General features: G+C 44.1%; 1 protein-coding gene across 4 annotated transcripts in view; it reads right to left on the bottom strand.

Annotated features, from left to right (window-relative positions):
* Positions 1 to 860: 860 nt before the first annotated feature.
* CPVL (carboxypeptidase vitellogenic like) overlaps positions 861 to 26,722 on the bottom strand; it is a 108,036-nt gene continuing 82,174 nt past the window's right edge. For 3 of the 4 annotated variants that reach the window (XM_040964778.1, XM_040964776.1, XM_040964777.1), the window contains one exon: positions 861 to 1,111. In XM_040964778.1, coding sequence (XP_040820712.1) covers positions 1,004 to 1,111 — 108 coding nt within the window. In that variant the 3' untranslated portion in view covers positions 861 to 1,003. Of the gene's footprint in view, positions 1,112 to 11,603; positions 12,345 to 26,722 lie in introns of those variants that run through there. The other variant, XM_040964779.1, reaches the window with a different exon arrangement.

The following is a 26,722-nucleotide window of genomic DNA, read 5'->3' as shown; positions in this document are numbered from 1 at the left end:
TTTCAGAGAAATGAGCACGTGGTCCACACTCAGGAAAGAGGGGCCAGAGTGTGAAGCTGAGTTGCACAGTTTCTTTTTAGATTTCAACAATTACATAAAGTTATTTTATAGGGTGAGAAGAAGAGAACTGAAAACTCAGATTAAAAATGATTATTTCAAGTAATGTGAACTGCAGGCTAATAAATATCTCTTGTTGACAGAAAAACGGCAAAGATTAAAAATTGTTCTCTTATCAAGATCCTACATTTAGCATATACATACATATGTGTGTGTATTCATTCCCTCATTATAATATCACTATTTCTGGCTATGATAATTAACTATTCTTATGATATTTACTAAAAACACTTTGACATGCTTGGTATGAGGAACTGTTCTGTTATTTGGGGAACAAAACATTGTCACAATGTACTTCACTCATTGAGCTTTTTATAGAGAGTCCTCTTTATGGGGCTGCTGTTGTAGCATAGTGGAATGCTGGCTGACAACACTGGTGTCCCATGTGGGCACTGGCTTGAGTTCTTCCTATACAGCACTCTGATAATGAGCCTGAGGAAGCAGTGGAGGATGGTCCAAGGGCTGGAGCAACTGCCACTGCATGGAGACCTGGATGAAGATCCTGGCTCCTTGCTTCACTCTGACCCAGTCATTTGGAGGGAGTGAGTCAGCAGATGAAAGACTCTCTCTCTCACTCTCCCTTTCAAATAAAATGAATCAGAAAAATTCCTACTTTAGATTTCCAAATCTCATTTGTTCATCTGTGTCTGAGTCCCAGAACCCATTCTTCTGTTAAGTACGACCTGAGGCTCTTTCTTACCTCCTCACGGTTCATCTTGCAACAAAACAGAACAAAGACCCGCTTCTTTTTCAAGAAGCAAGTTTTATTGATGAGACAATCTTGGAGAAATCAAAGGATGATTTTTTTTAATATGGCTTTTCCTGTTTCTAAAGTTTTCCTTCTAAAGATAAACATTCCTGACCTTCTTGTTTAGGAAAGGAGCCATCAGCGGTAAGGATTCCAGCCCCTGTCGAAGATGAAGCGGTTGATCATGTCGAAGGCTCGCAGAGGCTGGTCGTAGGGTAGGATGTGGCCTCCACCTCGCACGATTACCTTTGAGGAGAAAAGCAGAAGCATATTACAAACACAGGAAGCGATACATCGAATAAGTGCAAAGACCTACTTCAGATAAACATGCACTTAAAATTTATACAAAACCAGAATGTACTCTACTGGTTTTGATAGGTTTTTAAAATTTATTTATTTGAAAGGCGAAGTTAGAGAGGGACAGACAATAGGTTTGTTGTTGTTGTTTAAAGTGTTAAGATGATTTGAGAGTCAGAGGTACAATCTTCTGTTTGCTGGTTCGCTCCCCAGATGTCCTCAGTGTCCGCTGCTGCACCAGGCTGAAGCCAGGCACCAGGAGCCAGACGCTTTTTCTGGGTCTCTCACATGAGTGGCATGGACCCAGGTTCTTGGGTCATCTTCTGCTGCTTTCCCAGGAATGTTAGCTCAGTGTGGAATGGGAAGTAGAGCAGCTGGGTCACAACTCAAAGTCCATATGGGATGCTGGTGTCACAAGCTTTACTGCCTAAACCACAATGCCAGTCCCTGAGACAGCTTGTGAGATCTTCCTTTGGCTAGTTTACTCTCCAAATGGCCACAGTGGATAGGGCTGGGCTAGCTGAAAGCCAGGAGCTTCTTCAGGTCTCCCTTGTGGGTGCAAGGATGCAAGCACTTGGGCCATCTTCCTCTACTTCTCCCAGGCATTTAGTGGGGAACTAGACTAGAAGTGGAACAACTGGTGCCCACAGGGGATGCTGCCACAACAGGCAGCAACCTAATTTGCTATGCCACAATGCCAGTATCTGCTTTTGGTAGTTTTAATAGATGCCTTAGGGTAAGAAACATTTTTTTCTTTCCTCTGTTAAAAAATATTTATTTATTCAAAAGACAGAGTACCAGAGAAAGAAGGAGAGACAAGAGTTCTTCCTTGGATTAATTCACTCCCCAAATGGCCACAACAGCCAGATCCTGGGCTAGGCTGAAACCAGAGGTTCATGCTGGTCTCCCACCTGTTGGCGGGAGCCCAAGTACTTGGGGCATCTCCCACTATCTTCCCAAGGGCATGAGCAGGGAGCTGGATGTGAGGGAGAGTGGCCAAGGGCTGGAATCGGCACTCCACCATGGGATCCAGACAGCATTGATTGGGCTTCATTGGCTTTACCACAGTGCTGGCCCTGGAAAGTTATTTTTAATTATACAAAGTTGTGTTTATTATTGCTATGAGGATTATGTTTGAAAATCAGTCCTTTTTCCTCTTGGAGTGATCTGCCTACTTCCCCCCTTTTGGGAATGCTGTGAGTTTTACCTGGTTAGGCCTGAGGTAGCAGAGACCTTCTGACTCCAGGCTAGGGTGGCCTGCATCCGGGTCGAGGACTAAGTAACCCAAACTTTCAATCTGCCAGCAGGCAGCCATTCATCCAGCAATGCCAATTTTAGCATTATCAGTAATAACGGGATATTCTGAGTCTTTAAATATAAAATAGGCTGGTACTGTGACACAGTGGGTAAAGCTGCTGTGTGCAGTGCTGGCATGAATCTCAATGCCCAGCAGCCCATTCAGCTCCCTGCTAATACAGCTGGGAAGGCAGTGTAGGATGGCCCATGTCCCTATTCCCCTACACCCATGTGAGAGACCAGAAGAAGCTGCTGGCTTTTGGCTTTGGCCTGGCCTAGGCCAGCCCATTGCAGCCATCTGGCCAGCCAACTAGCAGGTGGAAGAGCTTTCTCTCCCTCTCTCTACCTTTCAACTAAATAAATAAGTCTTAAAAAAAAAAAACCCTACACAAAGAAATTCTGACATGAAACCTTTTCACAAACAGCATAGAGAATATTGTTTTCCAATATTGTTTATGAATAATTCACCAATATATTGAAAATCTGCAGTGTTTCATATTCTCATCATGAGTCTCTCATTAACTTTTACTTCACTTTGCTTTCTCATATATGTATTCCTCTAGCTATACAAGTGTCCAGCTGATCCTTCCGACTTATTTCAAAGTCAGATAGGACAATCAGTACACTTCCATCAAATACCTCAACATCACATTGCTAACCAGAATTCAATGTTTATGGATTTTCCTCTTCTGAGTGAAGTTAAGCTATGAGCAAATGCACTAATGTACAATGTAGAATCGCCAGAGAGAAGAAACAAAGATCTTCTATCTGCTGCCTTGTTCCCCAAATGGCTGCAATGGTCAAAGTTGAGCCAATCTGAAGCCAGGAGCTTCTTCTAGGTCTTCCATGTGGTGTGCAGGGTTCCAAGAACTTGGGTCATGCTTTGCTGCTTTCCAAGTCCACAAGTAGAGAGCTGGAATAAAAGTAGAGTTGCCGGGACACGAACCAGTGAACAAATGGGATGCAGAGACCTGCAGGTAGAGGATTTGCCTATGGAGCTACTGCTTTGGTTTTGAGATTTGGAAAATGTGCATACCTGTGTCACCCAAGCCCTTGCCAATTTGTGTTAGAAACACTAATGAAACATCCCTAGTTGAGACGACCTCGAATTGACATTAGGATCTAGGCTCCAAGGAAACAACAAGGGGACTGACCCCTGAGCCCGGTAAGCTTCTGGTGTCAGCTAATTTCGCAAAGAAGACAATGATCCATGGCCAGAAGGACACAGTGTTGGGCAGGGTGAGGGATGGGCCATGTGCAAGAGAGGCAGTGTGGCCTGATATTCTGCTGCAGACGTGGGACCCGGACACGAGTGGGCTGGAGCAAGCAGAGGCAGAACTGGAATCACTTTCAGTGACTTCTCACTGCTCAGTCACGAGCGGCAATTACAGGTGGCCTGCACAAGTCCATTCAGAAGAGACTGAGTTATTGCAGCTACCTCAAGCTGAGGCAGCAAAAGACCAACAAAAGCAAATATATTTACCTCATGCACTAACAATATTAACAATCCATCCCAAACCTGCCATGTTGTGTGGCCTTGCTGTGAGCTCCATGAGCTCAGCAGTGTTAGGTTCTTATCTTGCTGTTCATAGCTGTCCTAGCAGTGCACTGCACGACTACAGACAGAGCCATTCACCAGGGCCATGAGGTGACCGAGCTGGTGAGAGCTACTATGGGGCCTGTCCAAGCCACACAGTTGTTGAGTGAGATAACAAGGCAGAACCCTGATTTCCAACACAAACGCCAGGGTTGAAGAACGAGTCATAGTTCTGGCACGTCATCTTTTCCGTTTGGACTTTCCGGCTGAACCACAGGACGTTTGTACTTGGCTTCCAACAGCCTGTGAGCGCTCAGGGAGGGGGTCACTTTCACAGACGCTGAGTTGCCTTGAATCCCCCTCCCCCTACACAGGGAAACTGACACTTTATGCCACAGGAGATCAGGACTGGTCTGTGCCTCCCTGCTGTGATCAGACCTGGTGGGGAGGGGATGGTAATGCACCCTCTGTGTCCAGGTTGGCATCTGGGAGCCCAGCATGTTCTCTGTTTTGTTGCAGCCTTTAAGTAAGCCATTGTGGGCCAGCATCTAGTCTTGTGACTCTGGACAGACCCTTCTGTTGCTCCATAAGCCCATGCTAGAGTTTTCTGCCTTGAGATTCCCATGCAAATCTCAAGGCTTGGCAGGGATCCACCAAGTGAGTTCCATGCGACTTCGGCTCAGCTGAGGATGCTTAACAAAGTGGGCTGTGTGATGGAGCCCAGCTGCTTCCACCAGAAGCGCGTTTGGCAGCCCATGGCCTGGAATCGCAATCAACTGAGTGTTGCTGCGCTCAGGGTCAGCTGGCCTGCAGAGCCAGGGTTGCAGCTAATGAGCAGCTTCTCCGTGGGGTTTGTAGGGGGTGGCTAGAGGGCTGAGGGCCAGTGTGCAGGAGTCCTGGGGGTGCAGCAGGCTGTGTGATCTCAGGCCTGGAACTCGACCTCTTCAAGCCTCGGCTCCCTTCACTGTAAGACTAGGAAAGCACAGTGGATCTGGAGGTCGCTATGGGTTTCATTAGTATTTCATGGAACCATGTCCATGGCACTTGTCTCACAGTGCCTGACCTGGGAACACAGCACATTTAGCCATTATCATTGTTTTTCCAACAACATTTCCTATTCCAAATTTTGAATTAAAACACCTGGATCAACCTGCATTCATGTAAAAGCTGGTAACAGTGGTTGTCAAACTCGAATCTGCATAAAGATATCTGGGCTTAGTAAAATAGATGGTGGAACCCCATTGCCAGACTTCCCTAGTCTGAAATTCTGCGTATCAATCAACACCAAGGGGTGCAGATGCTCACTCTCAAAGGCTGCTAGTGGAAGGCCACTGTTTAGAAATACTTTGTTTTATCATTAAGGGAAGATAAAAGCAGGATGCTGCTTAGCACCTACTCAGGACTTAAGTTCCTCATCTTCATTCAATTTCCTTACCTCTCACACCTTCCTTGTTCGTGGCTGTCAAGTTGGGAAGGACAGCTGAAGGGAGCTGAGAGCTAGAATTCTCACCACCTATGACCAGCTGACCTGGTCCAGTTCCTGAGGCACCATGTGTGACGACCCAGTGACATCAGCCATGCCATATGTTCCAGTAATCCCCCAGGTAAGAATTGACTTGAAAGATGAACACTTGAAAGATGTCATCAAAGAGATACCTGGACCACCATGCTTACAGCAATAATGACATACCAGACACAAGATGGAATCAGCCAAGATGTCCATCGTCAGATGAGTGGATAAAATTAATGTGATAAATGAAACAAAAAGAATGAAATTCTACCATTTACATCAAAACGGTTTGAACTGGAGGACATCATGTTGAGTAAATTAAGCCACACACAGGAAGACAAATGCTGCATATTCTCCCTTTTATGTGGGAGTTAAAAAACTAAAACAAAAATAAAAGCCACAAAAAGTAAGAAAATGCTTGAGTATGTTCTCTACTGCGAATGTCAAACTTAGTTTTAAATCTTTGTTGAACAAACTGCTAAGAATTGCATACTACAGTCTGAATGGTTTGTTACTATTTTAAAATCTAGACGAGCAAAGTTGCACATTTTTATGTCTGAGTATTGCTTTGAGCCATGGTCCTCTTCCTTTATATTTGTTACTTTTTCTTTTGGTCATGGGGCATTAAGTCTTTGACTATAATGCTAATTAAAATATGGTATTGTCTTAAAGATAATAAATAAAATATTAGGTAAAAAAAAAAAGTAAGACCAAACCTGGGGTGCACATCTCATGTAAAAAATGTTAAAAAAAAATCAGAGTGTAATTCACATCCTACAAACTTCACATCAAATCTCAGGCAGATCCACATAGAGTACTTTACCAGTGTCAACCTCACAAAACCATCTGGTGAGCACTGAGCAACAAACCACTGGTTGTTTAGAGCCAGATCAAGGACGTGGGCCCCTCGCAGTCCTCAGAAGTGTGCATTGAAGTGTGGCAGGCCTGTGACAATATTTAAATGGGATGAGATGAGTCTCCAAGCTCCCAGAGAGAAACAGTCTCCTTAGCAGCTCCTGCCCGAGGTGAAGTCCCCACACACGTGTGTTCCAGGTGTTCCAGGGGGTCACAAATATGTCGAGAGTTTAGAAAGCACTTTTTATACACTGCACAGGCTCGTTCCACTCGATTTTGAGTAAAAAAAAAAAAATAGTACAATTCTCTCTAGATCCAGAAACTTGGACTTGGCAGTAACGTTTCCCGTCATGCCCTTTTGGATGCCTATCTGGGGCTTACCGATGTATGACATGTTTCATATATGCATGCATGAAACACACTCAATAGTTTTTTCATGAAATGTAATTTTCCTGAACTATTCCAAGACTGCAAAAACTTCTTGAAGTTTTTGCATTTAAATAAATTTGTCTTTTAATTGCATCTTCCATGAACTTTGTAACCCTTATATATGTGTTGGGGTGGGGGAGGGCTTTGGAAGTTCTTAAAGAAGCAGGTTGCTGGACAGATCGGTGTTTCTGACCAAGGAAGTCAAATGTGCAAATGCAGAGGCGTGAGGCAACACACAGCTAGAGCAGTCTGTGAGGGGTCTCATTCACGTAGAGCAGAAGGGAAAATGGAAATGAGAGTTGAACGAGCAAATCCTAGTGTGGGATTGCAAAGTGCCCTGTGTAACAGGCAGACCTGAGTGCATCACATCCTCTACAGTTTTTTTAAAATAACGACATATTTGAAAGGCAAGGGGAATGTAAGAGGGCAGAAGAGAGACAAAGTGAATGAGCAAGAGTGCACTTCCATTCACTGGTTCACCCTGAAATGCAAACAGCCAGGACTAGGCCAGGTCCAGCTATGAGCCAGAAATTCACTCCCAGTGCCTCACATGGGTGTCTAGGACCCAGATACTTGAGCCACCTGCTGCTGCGTCACAGGGTGCACATGAACAGGAAGCTAGAACTGGGAGCAGAGCTGAGTTTCAAAGGCAGGTACTCCAAGGCAGGATAGGAGTGATCCAAGTGGCATCTTAGGCACTCAAACACACTGCTCTGGCTACTCCCCAGTGTACCCTGAAGCAGCGCCTGGCATGCTGACAGCATCTGGCAGCCGTCTCCTCTCTCTGGCTGCGGAGTGTGTTTGTTCCCTAAAGGAAGCCCATACCCAGCGTTAAGCACTTCCCACTGCCCTCTCCCCTGCAGCTGCTGGCAAATAACTCGTCTGTTTTCTGTCTCCACGGATTTGCCTATTCTAGGGATACCCTAGAGGTTTATCAGTTGGGCAGTGACATGTCCAGATCTGCTTTGTGGAAATATGACTAAATACCTAATGAGGAGGCCAATCTGGAAGGGAATGATACTAGGGCAAGGAGGAGAAGGAGGAGACTACAGCACAGGATCAGCTGGGAGACAGTGCAGGCTGTCTCCAATGGGAGGGATGATGAGAAGGGCAAGGAGAAGAGGCTGGGGTGAAACTGATACACTCAGTGTCTAATTAGCCAGATAAAAACACTGTTAGAGCTCCCCCCACCCCAGCCCCTCCCCAATTCAGGCTGCCAACAGGAGCAGATTTGAAAGGGTAGTACATTATTAACCAGCAAAGGAAAGAAACAACACACACGAGATGCAAGTCTAGAAGGTGAAACATGTAGGATAAATTTATGGTCCCTTTTTGTCTTGGTTTGTGGTTCCTGATTTCACTGCAGTTTAATGTTTATACTCAAAAGACTCATACTTCCTGATTCCCATAGAGGTTGTTTTACTGTTTCCACTTCATTCCATATTTCAAAAATATCCTTTTCTTCAGATGCTAATTATTACAGGTAGAAATCAAAGAGTATGCACTGAAAAGGATATTAGCTTTAAAAAAAAGTACTTGGGATGAGAATAAATAAAATGAACCTGTTAGCAGGCACCTTCAAGCAAAGACTGAGGCCAACCACTTTAAGACAACACAAAAACAAAGACAGGATCCAGTGCAGAGCGACAGATCAAAGCATGAAATGTTTCTGGCACTTGTAGTTGGTCTAACAGTGTTTGAGAGGCCAGAAAAGAGCACCAACAAAGAAAAATCAAGTTTGGTGCCTCTGATCAGCAAAGAGAGGTGGCCCTGGCAAACAGCACAGGCATTCTGCTAGCTGCATGGCAATGTCCAGAAGCCACAACAAACCAGAACTGGGGTAGTCTCCACAAACCCTGACATCCAGCACCCAATGAGTTATCACAGTCCCTGGCTGCCTCAGCATGAGTGGGCTGCCTCTACTCTAGCTGCCTTGCAGAAACAGTTAAATCCTCTGAAAAAAGATAACCTGACTTTTCATTACTTTTGGGTACATTGGATCTGACTTTCAGTAACATTTTGTAAGCATACTATAAGAAAAGCACAAATGCCTGAAAACCCCAGTGAGGGACAGAAAAGATAGTGCTAGCACAGAAGGAAATGACCAGTAATCCAGAGTTTGAATGATCAGATATAGATTGTTAATTAAGTAACTATGGAGAAAATATTCAAGAAGCAGCTAAAAAATAGAGAATTCCCCCAAAAGAATTAAGTACAAACTCTAAAACGGAAAGCTCACATACCATTGTTAGTGAAAATGAATGACTGAACAGAGACTTGAAGTGTAGGTTAGACATGGTAGAAGAAGGAACACATGCACTGGAAGGTAGATCATAGGAAATATCCAGACTGAATCATGAAGAAAGAAGAAAGACACTAGACTACAAAATATCTGCTGCTTAGTTGCACTTATTTCCAGACTAACCTGTTAAGGAAGGAATGGGGATAAAGAAACATTCAGAGTGAAATGTTTCCAGAAAAAAAAAGTTATCAGACCATAATCTTAAGATGTTTCGTGAACCCTATACAGGATGACCTCAAAGAAAAGTAACCACATCTTGTTACCTGAGAGTTTACTGCGGGAAACTAAATACAAAGGGAAAACCCTTCAAGCTATCACTGGAAAAGGAACAGACTCCATAGAAAAAGCAAGAAGGTGAACTGAGTGGATAGAAACACAGAGAACTGAAGGCAGAAATGGCATCTCTGTAATTCTGAAACAAAGTAAGTGCTAGCTTAGAATTTCAGCAGAAGATCTCACAGAGCTATTTACAAGGAGATCAGAGGCTGGGAAAGTCTGTCCCCACAAGGCATGCACCGAAGAAGCACAATGTTGCTTTTGAGGCAGAAGGAAGATACTTCCTCTGATGTAAACATGCAAGTGTGGTAAGGAATGAAGAGCAACAAGGATTTGCAAATGAGCAAAAATAATGGATTTCAACAGCAATAATGTCTTTTAGAAATTAAACTATGTAGAAGTTTAAAGATATTTACACCAAGGTAGTATATGTTGAGTTAATGCTTTGTAAGGTGTATTTGCATATCTAGAAAGTCAGTGAACAGACTAATTCAAAGCAGACTTTTCTAAATTTGATTGTAAGTCAACCTTTAGGTATACACTAAAAGGATGGATAATGATGTAGCATTAACAAGTTAGTAGTGCTGAGACAGAGGGAATTCTGACTACCAGTTGATGGGATACGGGAGTGGCAGTACATGGAATAGAAATTACTATGTGTATCGTTCAGTTTTCTGCTACTGACTGTAACGAAACATCTGAGGCAGGCTATCTGTCAAGTCTCTGTTCCTACTCTTATAAAAGGCAGCAGAATGCAGTCCTAATAATTTCGCCATTTCCCAAAGGCCCTGCCACTTAATGCCATAGTTAGATTAACTTTCCACCCTGTTACTACCATTACCATTAACATTACCATTAACATTAACATAAGACTTGGTTGTTTAAGCTCCCGCATCAGTTCAGGGGTTAAACTGCATTCAAACCATAAGAAATGTTTGCTATGAAGAACAGACTTCTGAGATCGGGGACATTTAGATTGGAAGAAATCTGGTGGTCAAGTGTCATACTTCTTTTTAAAGGCATATACAAGGGACATCTGAGAGGCACTATGAATGTGTCTAATAAAAAAAAGTCATTAAGATTTTTCTGAACCTGATCTCCCAGTCACTTGCAGTCAGTGGAAGCCTGAAAGCACACACAGTGGCCTAGGAAGTGCTTCAGAGTGCTGGCTGCAGGCATGGCCTTGGGATTCAGGCCATCTGGAGTTCAGCCCAGCTCCATGACTGTCCTTGTGACTTAACTATTTCCGTGTGTGTGTGTGTGAGAGAGAGAGAGACAGACAGACAGACAGACAGATAGAAAGAGAATATTAAGGTAACCAGTTGTCCCAGTTTGCCCAGGACCAAGTAGTTCTGGAGATATAGGACTTACAATGTTAAGAGTAAACAACAACAACAACAAAGTATCAAACTGGAATGGACAAACACTCTAAGAATATTTGCCTTTTCATAGGGAGTCACAGACAATAATGCATGTAACGTGTTCCGTGGCACTCAGTGCATCATATGCTGGCACAGATGACCATGTAACATTATTAGGCTAATGTTATCTAAGTTTGTATGCTGAAAGAGTTTTTTTTTCATGAAGGAGTAGAGTAAGAGCAGAAGTTACAGTACTAATAAATATGACAGTCTTCACTCTACCTTTCCAGAAAAATAAGAGTATAATACATTCTGCAGGACAGGAAATATTTATCCTCCAGGCTTCTTAGATTTCCACATTACGAATCATTCCTTCCCATGGGAAAAGTCCCAATTAAAGTGGGAAAGCAGTTTGGCTGTGAGATCAAGTCTCTGCCAAAACATCTGACCATGTCTTCAGTGGGTTTTCTCCCGTAAGCCTGCCAGCATCATCTTTCCTTCCCCACTCCTCTCACTGCACAGAATGCCAAATGCCCGCTTCTCACTGAACAGAGCTGACAACCCAGCAAGACCTTACTTGTCTTAGCTGAATGGCAAAAAGCTGATCTGTCGTCTCCCCTTTTCACCAGCCCACTTTGCAATGTGAGAGTTGATACAATTAAAAAGTAATTGAAACCTCTCTTCCTCATTTTGCTCGATCCACACCCAGCTTTTACATTCGATATCCACAAAAGAAGAAAACGTGTAATCCAGTTCTTTATTTACCCCTGCTCACGCTCTAGCTGTACGATCACATGTGCAGCTTTCTTCTGGAGGACAAAGTGGGAGGAGGAAGGGAAGGAGAAGGCAGAGACTGAGAGAAGATGCTGTTTGCCAGGCGTGCTATGAGGACTTGAAGCCTGCTGACGTTTTACGTCCTGCAAGCAGCCACACAGGTTGATAGTACCAGTCGTGTACCGGAGCTCTCTCCTCCTGTATTACGAGAGCTAACTGCCAACTGCTACTCCTCCACACATTCCGGGACGGTCAGATTGGGAGCTTGCAGTCTGCCAATGTGGGGGAAACTCATATCATGGAAATTGGAGAACACCCCAAATCAGCACCCCTGTCCCAAAGCCACTCTGTCCTGGGACCACTGGATTTCTGACATTTGGGCTCCCTTGGGGAAAAGGACACATCCTGACATTCTTCCTCTTTCTTACAAGGTAAATCCAAGTGTCAGTCCCAGCGGGTGAAGTAGGAAGTCCAGAACTCTCTGACCCCTTGGCTCAGGGGAGTTAGTCTGAGGAGACAGGTTGTCAACATCTACAGAAAGGTGGGAGAGGCCTGCTGCCTGTGTCCGTTCCCACCTCCACCGCCTCATCCCATCTCTTAACATGATTGGTACCCGCAGGAAGGAGCCTGCTCTGCTGCCACAGGCTCGGGATCCTTCTGTCTGCACCAGAGTGCTTGCACTGGCGGCCTCAGGGCTGCTCTGTGGGGGCCAGCTCAGGACTGGACAGGGTGTCTGGCCATCACTGGGTTCTTGAGATCAACAGTTGAAGGGACTCAGAAGGTTGCAGCAATCCGTGGTACAAAGCAGGGCACAGGGCACTACACTTTCAGGACAACATTATCTGAAAGCGAGGGAAAATACACAGGGCTGACTGCGAAGGCAAATTTAGATGCAAGGCAAACACGGGGCCTCCAGCCACCAGGCAGCTTGGCACTACCCTACCACCACCAGGCTCTGTTCCCTCCTAGGTCTCCATGCCACCCCATTGTCCACCTTGTTTAAATTTTGTCTTTCCGTAGCATTCCCACAGGCAACTTGGGTGTCTTCAGTTACATTTCAAATACTTTTCTTTTCTTTTTTTTTTTTTTTTAAAGATTTATTTTTATTATTTTTTTATTGGAAAGGCAGATATACAGAGAGGAGAGACAGAGAGGAAGATCTTCCGTCCGATGATTCACTCCCCAAGTGAGCGCAACGGGCCGATACTATGCCGATCCGAAGCCAGGAGCCTCTTCTGGGTCTCCCACGTGGGCGCAGGTTCCCAAAGCTTTGGGCCGTCCTTGACTGCTTTCCCAGGCCACAGGCAGGGAGCTGGAAGGGAAGCGGGGCTGCCGGGATTAGAACCGGCGCCCATATGGGATCCCGGGCGTGCAAGGCGAGGACCTTTAACCACTTGCGCCACCGCGCCGGGCCCCATTTCAAATACTTTTAAGAAAAAGTTGCTGTTTTAAAAGCAAATCCCCAAATCTCTGTTTGTTCCTGAAATATCATTAATTTTTAAAACCCATTCTCCACGTGGGGATAATACTTTGAATTTTAGGCTTCTTAGTATTTATCCACCTTCCATATAATGAGATGGCTCTCTGTTAAACTTTAGTAGCTTATTAAAAAACACTCAACAGTTAAGGGAAAATTATGCATCATTGCTTAGGTCTTCTACCTCAATACACAGCTCTCTGCTAGCCAATTTATATTTTACATAATACAATAAACTAGCTCCCAGAGTATTAACTAAGTGTATACTTGGGTAGCTTAAGTTAGAAGCATTCTTCTTATGTTAATTGGCTGTTTCTAATGAAATGGAATCGCTTGAACTTGGCAAGGAATCAGAGTAAAATTGGGAGTTGCTATTGTTTATTACTTCCTTTGTTTTCAGGAAGCAAGCTACGTGACTTCTTCAGGCCAAAGGGGGAAAAAGAAGAACTGCGGGGCTTTTTAAAAGAGAGGATGTTCTAGACAGCCCTGAGATAGGGAAAATTCTATGACTTCTGCTATAAATTTCTGGCCCAAAACATGTCTCTTTTTTTCCTTCCGTGTAACCCAGAAAGGGTTAGCTGACAAACCATACATTCTCCAGCTTGCAGGGGATTGTTCTGAACCACTCATTAGCCCAGCATGTCTGCTCTGTTTCCTAGAAGATACTTTGTTGTACACAACTCTTGAGTAATCACACCATTCTTGAGAATGACAGTGTTACATTAAAATACACCCCCTACACATACAGAAACACGCAGAAGCAGGCAGTCAGCCTCATGGTTACCCTGCATCCCGCACAGGAACGCTTGGGTTTCATACCAGCTCCTTGCTCATGCGGACCCAGGCAGGGCAGGGCGGACAGGCCCTGTGATTCTCATAAGGAACCTGGATTGAGTTCCTAGCTCTTGCACTTGCACCTTACTCCCCATCACTATGGGTATATGGTGGGTCCCTGACTGTGCCTTTCAAAGAAATGTTAAAAGAAAAAAATTAAACACACAAACTCATCCTGAGAGCCCTAAGAACAGGAGAGGGGCTTAGGAATGACCTAAAGCCAAGCTGAGTTCTAACACTGAGGGCCAGGAACTGTGCTGAGGGAGGGGTGTGTGTCCAGGAGGGAAATATGGCAACTAAAGAGTTAAACCATGGAGATTATTTATTGAAAATAAAGATTATTTATTTGAAAGGTAGAGTGAGAGTGAGTGAAAAAGAGAGCTTAATTGATGGATCTTCTATTGCTGGCTCACTCTCGAGAAGGCCACAACCTCTCGGCTTTGCCAGGCTGAAGCCAGCAGCCAGAACTCCATCCTGGTCTCTTATATGGGTGGCAGGGATCCAAGTATTTGAACCATCATCTGTTGCCTTCCCAGAAATATTAGTAAGAAACTATAGGAAGCAGAGCAGCCAGATTCAAATCAGCTCTGGTATACAGGATTCCAGGGTCAAGAGCCTTGGCTTAACCAGCTACAAGAACAACACTGACTCCATATGTTGTTTGTCAGGATTCTAAGTGGGACAGAGAGAGTCATTGGGAAGGGAACCAGAGGAAGATTCAAGATGTCAGTCCACATAGAGTTCGGATGTGACCTCTCACTGCCACTAATGGGTAGTGGGCAGTTTTCAACAAGGCGAGAGGGACTCACACACAGAGGAGGGGGTCAGCTGGTGACAGGAGACTAGTTAAGATCGGCTAAAAGGATTTGAACAAAACTTAAAACACATCCAGCACTCTCGAATAGCTTGCTTTTTAGGTTTCTAAGACATCACGAGGGCAAAGTTTCCCTTTAGAATTTATAATGCAGAATAGCTCTCACTTTTGTTTTAATATCCTCAAATTGCTGCATTATTTTTATTGGTTTGTATGAATGTAGTGTTTTTTTTTTGTTTTTAAGCAGTTATTTATGGCTTCTATGCCAAGCCCTTGGAAATGAATAAAATCAGGGCAGCTAGTAGAGGGACCAGAATGAACAACGTTTACTAATGGACTGTTCTTCATTTTCCCGTAAAGCTTGCAGCAAGAAAGCGGCTACATGGGTTATCTATCCGGTTGTTGCCATGGAGGAGGGATGGGGATGGGTGGGGTTTGTTAGGAGAAGATTCAGAGCTTGCCTGTAGGTGCAAAGCTGATGCTTCAAATCTGTCAATGCTGTTCGTTTCTCTTCCTACCAAGCCACTGGCAGTAGAGCTGCATCGAAAAGGTGCCAAAGAAATACATTTCCAAGCTTTTACAAAGCTGGGTATTTTGGAAGCTGAACTTGGCACATGATATCCAGGAAGAAAAAAAAAATGCATCTCTCCAACCAAACACTGCTGGAAGCTGGACATGACATGTCCATGTCACCCTCACTCAGCGTGATGCTGGATGGTAGCCAGAAAAGACAACAGCAGACAGGACGAGTAAGGGAAAACAACATCCAAGTGTAAGAGGTGGGGAAGGACATTCAACTTCCCTTCAGATAAGAAAGGCAAGGTGGGAAACAGGTCAAGACAAGTCCAGGTGTTTCCTGAGACATCGTAAAAATGCTTGTATATCTATGGCAAGAATCTGAGTTCAATCTGGAAAACACTTTCACATTATCTAGTGAAACTGACACAAGCCTAAAGAGACTCATGCAAGAATGTAAACAGAGGCAGTACTGGCAGGAGAGGGGAACTGGAAACACAGAAATCTCCATTAGCCATGGAGTGGATGGATATGATGCAATCTCACTGTGGAATATTATGCGGCACTGAAAAATAAAGGGGCATGGTTGAGCATGTCAACATGGGAGAATCTCCTGGTATTCAAACCCGAAACGTGTTACTGTAATAGAATAATTAGTTTTACATGAAATGAAACATGAGAAATAAAATGTCTGCATACTTGTAGTAAAACTGTTAATAAAGAAAAACAAGGGGGCGGGTATGTTAAGCTACAGGACAGTAGTTTTCTTCCAGGGCCAACAGGGATGAGGATGGTCTGCTAGCCATGTGGTACTTCTTCAACTGGTGAACACTAAGCATGTTTGTTTATCCTTGCTTGTTTTAACGGACACTAACATTATAAATATTCTCTGTTATACTTCCGATATTTAATTTAATAAGAGAAGCCATCTCCTGATGACAGACTCCCCAGAGTGAATCTTTCAGACATTTCACATGTTCTTTGCAGCGCTATTTTTCTTCTTGCTGACAGCGGGAGGGTGAGGTGGGTCCTACGTGTCACATGGTAAGTGGGCCGGCCACAGAGAGGCCACAGGACTGGAACTAAAGCAAAAAACCGGAAGTTCCCTGCTGGCCTGCATCTCCAAGAAGACAGAGCTGGTGCCAGACTCTAAAACTTGGGACTCTGATTGCTACATTAAAAAATAAATATTAGCAACAAAAATAAATACCCACCCACAGCTCATCGCTGGACAGCAGAAAAACCGTAAGTTGTCAAATATTTGGACTTCTGTTTTGTTCTGATCATTTGTTTCTTTCTTACTCTTTAAATCTAAGCTCCTGTTTCCTTTTTCCCTAATTCCACTCTGTCAGCAATAGGCTCAATTTCTGGGTCTGGTGTCACTGGGAATGTTCCAGCTCATGGATGACTGCATGGGATTTGATGCTTTGGAAACACCTCCTGACCAGTTCCAGCCAGTAGGAGCTGACATTCTTAGCACACTGGCTCAGGGCTCAGGTACCCCTGCTACTTGCCACACTTGAAGAAACAAATGTCCTTGTTACAATAAAGTTCAAACTGGAAACAACTGCCATAGTTTCAGGGGTAGTTGTTAAATAAGACTGCACTCAGTCACTTGCACCTTTAATATATAGGTTGTCCAGGAACCCCAAGAACAGAAGGAGACCTTCTGGCCATGGAAATGGACCGCTGTACTGAGAGGCCCCAAGGGTAGCAGGAATGAACACTGATTATGCTCCCACTGGGTTCCAGGTAGGCTGGTAAGGAACACCAAATCATCCTATGAGAACAGGAGGTAATGTTGTCCTCACTTCACAGGTGTGGAACTTGTTGGAGATGTTAAGTCACTTGGCCAAGGTCACTCAGCCCGTGGAAGGTAGAGCAAGGACCTAACACCAGGTTCATACTCTTAATCCCTGTTAAGGCACTGGAATAGGTGACAAGGGTAATAAACTAAGGACAAAATTCAAGTCTGCTTGATAGTTCAGCTCACACCTTCTCAGTGTGGGGTCACCAATGGTGTCTGGTTTGAGTTGGGAGAATCCACACATTATTTTCAATAATCAAGTAGTCTAGCACTCAGGTTCCTAATTTTTTTCTTTCTTTCTTGCATTTTGGCTCCATGGGGCTGTCTGGTACAACCTATGGGTACCTCACCACTATCATGATGGCACACACAGACATATACAAACATGCATATATATGTATATACATATATATTATAGGGTACTAATGAAGCTAATGCACCGGAACAACTGAACAGTCAAAAATAAACTTGTGACACAGCAATCTATATATGTGGATATTTGTCCACTCCATAAGAGTAACCAGTAGGTCTGAAAGCTACTATAATTTTAAAGTTGTCATAAACACAACAGTGGTTTCATATGTAACATGAAAATAGTCTGTCTTCTATCGATGACAAAGTCCAAGATACTGCAAATGCTTTTGTGATGTGTGCCTAAACTCACAATGGAAGGAAGGGTTACATTTTGTAATTCCCAATGGAAAGAAATATGACTTCAGTCAGAGGTCAGTAAGAGAGGCAATTTCTTGTCTTATAAGTCTACTACACTTTGAATCTGACTGCAGTCTTATCCCATTATTTTTAAAAAAAAATCTAATGATTATCTAGTGGCAACGCTAAGCCTGTCCCAAGTAAGACTTCACTGTCCAAAACCGTATACTTTTTCTTTGCTCTGATGGTGAATGATATCAATCCATTGCAGACTTTGTTTGATAATTAATGTCCAGAAACAAATCCTCAGGTGGCAGGTGCACAGCACCTTTGCTGAGAAACCCTACTTGGAGTGACACTTCAGATAGACATTGCTTGTTACAGTTGCTTCTTTGTTGGGAGGTATCACAGATGTACCACTGAGAGACAACAACCACTTCAACACAAAACTCTGCTAGGAAACAGAAACCAGTGCCTTGGCTAAATAAAAGAGTTCTTCTGCAAGGCTCAATGGCCAATGGTCTATCAGTGATTTGAGAGAACAAAGACTCCTTGTAAACCTAGCGTGGCAGGGGCTGAAAACTGTGATTTCGAATAAGGTCTGGGCTGAGGATGTCAGAAAACCAAGGTCATTCCAGGAGATTCTAACTGATGAGAAGACCCATTTCCCAGATCCAACAGTGAATGCTTTGGGAAGAGTAAGATTATGTTCTCAAATTTCTGGTTGGCCTGGAACTAAAATAAATACAGATTTAGAGCATCCTTTGGGAAACAAAAATGTAAGTTCATCTATACATGAGCCATGCAGGCTTCCTGCAAGATGAACACACATCATCAAGGTATCATAGTTCAGGAGTTCCTCCACGGCTGCATACTGGAATCCCCTGAGTAGCTCACATACCAGTATCCAGCTCTACCCCAGACTAGTGGGCACCTGTTTTTTTGCAAGCATTGAGACAAGCTGGTTTAAGAAACAGAAGTGGGTTAGTGAGGTTCGCAGGTGCTTTGTCCTTCTTCCCCCCGAAGGAATTTAGCCTTGTTCTGTGATTTTTCTTTACCAAGAAAAGGCAATGGCAACAGTATTCTCGAACTTTTGAGTAATGACCTTAAAAGGGCTGTCACCTTTCACTCCTCAACTTAAGTGACCAGTGCTGAGAGGGAGCCTAGACCAGGATACTGCAGGATTAGAAGCATCAGGAGAGAGTGCTGGGGACTAGGCGGCCACCATGGATGCACTAGTTTCAGCCAGGCTCCCAGCTGAACGCAGCTGCCGGTGCGACCTCAGCCTACCCCATATGTAGGCGAGCCAGCCTGTTTGGCCCATTCAACTCCCATCACTGTGAGAAATCATGCATGGTTGTCTTAAGCCCCAGAATTTTTGGAGTCATTTGTTATTCTGCAATAAATAACTGAAGAAAAAGGGAAATATTTACAATTCTTTATTCTTTTTCCTGGAAGAACTGTTATTCCTATCTTGGAATCTTCGTAGGAGTTGCAAACCAAGTCACGATACATCTTTCTAACCTAGTTATAAGACATCATTTCACGGAGAGCTTAGGCAGAGTAGGACTCCAAGCAGACAAAAGGAAGGCTAACTGCCCAAGTGGTTGTATGCTAACTGCCAGCTCGGAGGGCTCGCAGATAGGTTTTCTGGGTGGCCTTTTGGGCAGACTCTGAGATGCATGATTATACCCCTCATCTTCCAGGATGGATTTGCTACCCAGCTGCAAGGAGGCAATGAGCACACAATGCCCACAGCCCTGGGGCTCTTCAGGGCCTGCTCCCCTGCACAGAACCGCTCTTGCTCAAAGCCTTTCCTGTGGCAGCCCACTTTAGGTGGCTCGGTGAAGTGGGTGTGTTCTCTCCAGAGCCCTTGGTCCAGGCCTGCTTCCTGCTCCTTCTCTTCTCAGGTGTTGATATCCTGCACTTGGCCTCAGTACCTTCTCTTGGAGAACCCAACCTGCTGCTGCCAGGAGGAAGCTCTCTGGAGGCAGGAGTATGCCTGCCTCTCTCTTTGCCTCTCTCTCTCTCTTTGCCTGTTGTGCCCTGGGGCTCTGTCCTCAGTCTGAGTCCCATTTCCCTGGGTTGGGGAGATGGAGACGCCCAGCCCTTGACATGTGGACATGCCTGTATGCAACAGGCTCACAAGTCCAGGCAGTAGTGAAAATCTTGTTTCTGGATTTTTGTAACAAAGCCACGCCCTTTGCCAAGGGAATGAATTGAGTTTGGTAACCATTGTCTGGAGTTCATGTCACAGTTACTTTCCTCCATTTATAATTTTTCAAATCCCCTCTGAACTAGTCAGATGCAGAAGTCATTTAATGTCCCTTGCTCTCTCCATTCGAGAGCTTACTGCTAAAGAACTTTCTGGAACTGTCAGGTCCCTCAGGAATAATTTATAGTACCATGCTAAATTTTAAAATTCTGAGAAAATGGCTCTTCAGTGGGAATTCTAAAAAAGGCAGGCCGGGGGGTTGGTGGGAGGCAGCTAGCCTTCCATGGTAATGTGACAATTCTACCCTGGCTGTTCTACCCAGTCACGGGACTCCATTTTCAAGTTGTGACCAACCAAAGAGACAGAAATGAGATGCTAATTGTAGCAAAGCTCAAGTAGGAAACCATGGCTGTCAGTGTTTCCAATCTGCACCCTATGCCTTCCTTAGATCTCTGTTTCCTGTACGCACTACTCAAGCCTTCAGGGAACGAGGTACAGAACCTAGAAGTGCCGGCTGCCATCGTCCTACCCCCTGCCGCCCACCCATCATTGTATACGGACCACTCACCCGCAATGCAAGCAGCCTGGATCTAGCCTCTGTGTGTTCCATCCCTTCCTCTCCACTGACCTCACAGGTACCAAAAACCCTGTGGAATGGTCAATGATCTACATTCAGGTTGTCAGTCTCAGATGCTTTCCCTTCTTCAAGCCTTAGACAAGCTTCTTAGTGGAAGCTTCCATTGCCTTGTTTATGAAGCAGGATGAGGACTAGGAGACAGCTACCTGGCTCCCATGGAAGTGTGTGGTGATGCCAGCTGAGGGTTCACTGTGCTCAGGAACTGGTAGTCTTCCTCAGCATCTCCTGGTCCTTCCCCACACTCCCGTGAAGGGACGGTTCTCGCTCAGAGCATGCAGAAGCAGCAAGTACTCCGCAGCCAGTAAGTGGCAGAACTGGGAGTTCAGTCAAACCTATGTCAAGGGAGAGTATATGTCTCAGTGCAGGCCCTGTGCTTGAGGGGGCTGGAAGTGCCCCCATAGAAGAGGAGAGTGCCAGGGATGCCACCATGTGATGCGCTCGCCATGGACATGCAGCCTTAAGGCTGGCATGCGCACATGGCAAACACCAACTCACCAATAGGAGACTGGCCCTCACAGTTTGGACACTCCAATGCTTGCTCCTCCAATCTCTATTTCAGGAGCCAGGGGCTGAGGCAGCTTCTTTCAATCAAGCCTCTAATGTCACCCTCCATTTCTAGAGTCTCTCCACCCTTCATCTGCCCCACTTTTATCCTAAAGAAGAGCTCTGAAATGTACTTATCAATCTTCTGATAGACAATGCAACACACATACCCTTATTTCCTCCTCAAGAAGCCATAGTCTCTTTTCAACTTCTCTCCCTGCTCTCCTCCTCCAAGTTCCCAACTATAACCTGGGCAATGCACTCTGCCCATGCCCTGTCCTGTACTGATTCATGTGTCCACCCACCATCCTCTCTCTGCTCATTTCAGTTAAATTCTGGAGAAGCGCCCAGATTAGCCATCACTTTTGTTGTCATTGGATTAATCTGGCCTCACAGCGTACTAAGCTCTAGTGCTTTTCAAAAACCTAATATTCTCTGTCTGTGGGAGGTGGTCCCATGGGTGTGACTCAGAGCGAACCATGGACATGGTATCTGTTACTTCTCAGCCTGCTTGAATTATAGCAGACATGCACACAGGCTCCAGTTCACACTGCCCCGGTGCACTGCTGTGATCCCATCATTCCAGTGATGAGAACACTTGAGAAACAGAAAAACACTGGGCCAGAGGATAGGATTCCTGGGATCTAACTTCAGTGCAGATGTGAAATGGACGCAAGGCTGTGGGGAAAACCTCTGGGTGTCAGTGTCCTCCCGGCAAAAGAGAAGAGCCAACACAGACTGAGATGACCACCCTGTAGCCCCTGAGCAGATCTGAACTGGTAACTGAAAACGTAAAAAGAACAATGACTCAGACTGCCATCTGGGAAGTCAGACTTGTTGTTGCAAATTATGCCAACCTCACAGTCAAGTCTCTCACATGATGTGAACGGGATGAAAACCAATTAATGACACAAACTTTCCTTCCAATATTTACGTCTGGTCTCAATAAAAAGGTTTTGAGGAAGATATTTATTTTTATTTTATTTATTTTTAAATGTTTGTTTATCTGAAAGGCAGAGAAACAGAGACAGAGATGTTCTGGCAAATAGTTCTCTGCCTTCATGTCCACAACAGCTGGAACAGAGCCAGGCCAAAGCCAAGAGCCCAGAACTCATACCAGGTCTCCAAAGCGCATGGTGGAGTCCCAGCTACAGGAGCCATCACCTGCTACCTTCCAGGAAGTGCATGAGCGGGAATCTAGAATTGGAAACACAGCCGGCACCAGAACCTAGGCATCCCAAGTGGTCTAACCACTGTGCTCAGCACCAGCCCCTAGAAAAACATTCTTAAACTCCTCAGTGTGGCTATTACTCTGATATATATTTTTTATTCCTAAATGTGGAGTCCAATCTTTGGGTCAATTATGTCGATTCAATGATGTAAGCAGAACATGTTCTGCATGGTGAAAAAAATGGTGGGGCCAGTGTGAGAGCCTAGTGGCTACAGTCCTCACCTTGCATGCATCAGGATCCCATATGGGCACCTTTTTGTGTTCCATTTCCCATCCAGCTGCCTGCTTGTGGCCTGGGAAAGCAGTCGAGGATGGCCAAAAGCCTGGGGAATCTGCACCCACAGGGGAGACCCAGAAGAGGCTCCTGGCTCCTGGCTTTGGATCAACTCAGCTCAGGCCATTGTGGCCACTTAAGATGGAAGATCTTTTTATCTCTCCTTCTCTATGACAAATCTGCCTTTCCAACAAAAATAAATAAATCTTTTTTTTTTAAATAAAAGCAGATGGGGAATAGCAACTTGACATTGGCAGAGGGGTACAGGGGGACCCTGAAGGGAGCCACAAGGTGGCCTGGACAAGGAGAAAGAGCTGCATGTCTGGACCAGACATGATGCTGGAAGGGCTCAGGGTCACTGTCAGAGTAAGTGTGGCCTGCCCGGGTCCCTGGCTGACCCTGATCCCAGGACTCACATTCTCTGTGTGTACTCTCTGGCTCCCTGTCGGTGGTCAGAGATATATGGGCACATGCATACCCCACACATGGAAGCGCGGAGGGGATTATGGCATATGCTGATGGCTCCTGCCCTGTTCTGCAATGCCTGCTACCTAAAGCCCTTTGGGTACTCATGAATGATTCATCTTAGATATCTTAGAATTCAGCCTGAATCTCAGATCTCTTGATGTGAACACACAGGACTGTCCATCTCACTCCCTACTCCTCCGAGGTGGGGATGGGAACGTAAGGGGACAGTTGTCATTCCTTGAAGTGGACATATTAAATAGCCATCAGGACACAGGTCGATCTTGCTTTTGATTTTTTAAACTTGGAGCTGCGGTGTTTGGCAGCAACTGAGGGTCCTTTCCTGGCAGACATCCGCATGTTTCCGTTGCGTGTATCCGATGCTAGAGATGAAGTCCATGACAAATGTGGGTTTTCTTCATTATCAGACACTTGACATTCAGACAGAATTCCCAGATGCCGGCCTCACAGAGAGTGCCTTTGTCCATACTGGAGCTCCTCCCTGCCTTCGCCACTCCCCCAGCCCATCTCCCAGACCAGGGCTTGAGGCAGTGAAGGGAAGGAGCTGGACCAGTGACCAGAGAGCACTTCTTTGAACCTCAAATCTCTGGTTGTGTGGCCTCCCTAACACAAACATACATGGGCCCAGCTTTGGGTTCTCCATTTTTGGGCAATTCATTCCTCAGTGTGTTCTGCATTCCCACATCCTGGTGTGATATTTTGCCTCCTGGCAAGCAGAAAACTGCTCCCCTAAGCTGGATGTTTGACACAAAGAGCTAGGTGGGACACAGGTTTTCAGGAGCTGGTCAGGGGACATGAAGTCACAGGTAATGCGGCAGCCATGGAGGCACCTTAAGACTTTAAGATGCCATGAAGGCTGGCAACACACTCATCACAAAAGCTGTGCTGGCATCTGGGGAAGGTCACATGTCCTTGATGCCCTGGCTGCTCCCTCCATGGCCTGAGAGTGAATACTCCAACTCTTCCCTAGGGGTTGGCTTTTAATGAAGCATTTGCCTACATCTAGACTTTCAGTATTTATAATTTCCCTCTTGTTGTATACACTCTTCTAAGCGATCCAAGGTAAGAATAAAAAAAAAAATAACAACAGCAACATTTATTACCAATCAAGTACTATTCTAAGCTTGTCTAAGTCCTCTCAACATCACAATAAAATCCCCAGTGGAGTGACTTACACAGCAGGAATGTATTTCTCACAGTTCTACAGGCTGACAAATCTCAGACCAGGATGCCAGCATGGCTGGGCTCTGGTGAGTGCTTGCTGCCTGGTTTGCTGTGTCCTCTTGAGGCTAACCGTGAGCCAGTGCACAAGCTCCCTCATATCTCTTCCCAAAGGGACACTCATCCATACCAAGCCCCACACTAGGCATCACTGAACCTGTCTCATCACCACACAGGCCTCAGCTCCTACACATAGGGATTCAACAAGTGAATTTGGTAAGTACGCAGCTTAGCCCATAGCAGGAAGAAATGACTGAAATTTTATAAATAAACAAATATACCATATGCTTAGAGAGCAATAGAAGAAAAGAAAACTAGAAGGAAGTTCAATAGAAAATATCAAACCTAAAACATTGAGGGAAAGAAAGGATGGAAATCAAGCTATTAGGGATAAAATGAAATGGCACGATGTCCATGTAAATAGAGTTTTAGAGAAAAAAGGAGGAACGTAATACATGAAGGCATCATGATTACAGTATTTCTAAATTTGACCAAAAAAAAAATCAGATCCAAGATTCTAAAAGTGCAAAAAAACCCAAGCAGGATATGGATACACACACACACACACATATAAGGGTTTAAAAATTCATGGAAATGGAGTTAAAAGATACATTTATTTTGGTACAAAAATATTTGAATTCAGTCCATACAAAGACAACAGAAAGTTCATGAAAAATTCATATTATGCAAAAATTACACATTGATTTAAATTTTTTTTGCACCAAAATAATTTTTAATTCCATCTTTAGATAACACTGAGAAGTGCCCTTGCATTATATAAACACATTAAGTAATCTAAATAGTATAATTTCCAGAAAACCAACGGAAAAAATCATAAAAATAGGCCAAAAAAAAAAGCCTCTAAAGAACTGAAGACCTTCAAAGGATTGGAAGTAAAGCTAACAGTTGAGTTCTCCTGAGAAATAATGCAACTGGGATCTCAAAGGGTTAGGTTGCCTTTGGCCATCCTTCGTTCTATATTGGGGTGCTATGGCTGCAGTCCCAGCTACTCTAATTCCAATTCAGCTGCCTGTAAATGCACATCCTGGGAGGCAGCAGGTGATGGCTTGATTAGCTGAGCCACCATCACCCATACGGGAGACCTAGCTGGAGTTCCGAGTCTTTAACATCAACCGGCTTGTGGATGTCTCTCTGTTTCTCTCTCTCTCTTCTCTTTGCTTCCCCCCTCCCCAACCCCAAAGTGAATAAAAATAAATCTTAAAAAAAAAAAATAAACGACAATAAGATCTTTTGTGTGCTGAAAGACAAGAAGTGTCAAGCAAAGTATTCTGTTTCCTGGGAAATGTCCTTTACGATGAAAGGCAGCATAAAAACATTTTCAGACAAAAGGAGAAATAATTTGAACATAACTGTACTGAATTAAATACTGAAAAGATTTCATTAGCCAAAGAAAAATGACACCAGTCAGAAGCATGGAAATAGAAGAACAACTGAAGAGCAATTGTAAGGATAAACATATGGGAGGCTCTGAGGACCTGCTGGCTGGATCAATGCCGTAAACACTGTCTTGCAGTATTTAACACAAAAAGCAGGGAGCTGGCAAGGAAGATTAAGCGCTACATTTATCTGCAAAGTGGAGAAAGTCTAATTTATATTAGGATTAAATGAGTCCAGAATTTTTTTTATTGTACTGTTTAGCCTGATCACTCAAAAGGACTAAAGGAATGTATAGTTATCAAGTTTATAGATAAGGAAAAAATGCAGTGGTACAAAACACTCAAGTTACAAGAAAGAGCATAATAAGGAGAGGGAAAATATAAAGCAAACAGAGAACAAATATAAAACAAAAAATAAGCAATATATTTAAGCACAAATATATTAGTGACTTCATTCAACATGAAAGGAAAAGTAGTAGACCCTGTTTAAAAAACGGAAAGCCAACCAGGTGCATTTTAAAAGAGGTATATCTTAAATATAAGGACACAGAAAGTCTGAAAGCAAAACATTGAGGAAAGACATTTCGGGGGTCATAAAACAAAATTTTGAATGATTAAAATAATAATAAATATGTTTTCTGAACACAAAACAGAAGAGTATGTTTATGTTGCAGACAAATGTAAACCTCGAAGATATACAACATTTGAAAATGAAGTAATATACTTCAAAACAACCCGTTAGTCAAAGAGGAAGAAATGCAATGGAAGCTATAAATAATTTGGATACAGATAACAAAACTATGAGAGATTTTAGGGTGCACTTAATGCCAGGCTTACCAAACCCATCACACCAAGTGAACAACCCAATAAAGAAATAAAGAAAAGCTGAAAATTCACACTGCAAATATTTAAAGAGCTATAAAAAAATGGCAAACCACCAACAAAGGAATTAATAGCAAGGACACAATAAGGATAAAAGCATAAATGAATAAAATAGAAAGCAAAGACAGAGAAACACAGAGGGATAAAAGCTGGTTCTCTGGAAAGGATAACCTGTGACAAAATACAATATCTCCACAGAGCTTAAGAAAAATTAAATGATAGTATAATGATGCCA

This window comes from Ochotona curzoniae, unplaced genomic scaffold (genome assembly GCF_017591425.1).
Source record: "Ochotona curzoniae isolate NIBS_2020 unplaced genomic scaffold, NIBS_Ocur_1.0 scaffold_3835, whole genome shotgun sequence".
In the NCBI taxonomy this organism is placed as follows: Eukaryota; Metazoa; Chordata; class Mammalia; order Lagomorpha; family Ochotonidae; genus Ochotona; species Ochotona curzoniae.
Note: the sequence above shows the minus strand (reverse complement) of the source record. Positions and strands in the feature narration are given on the sequence as shown.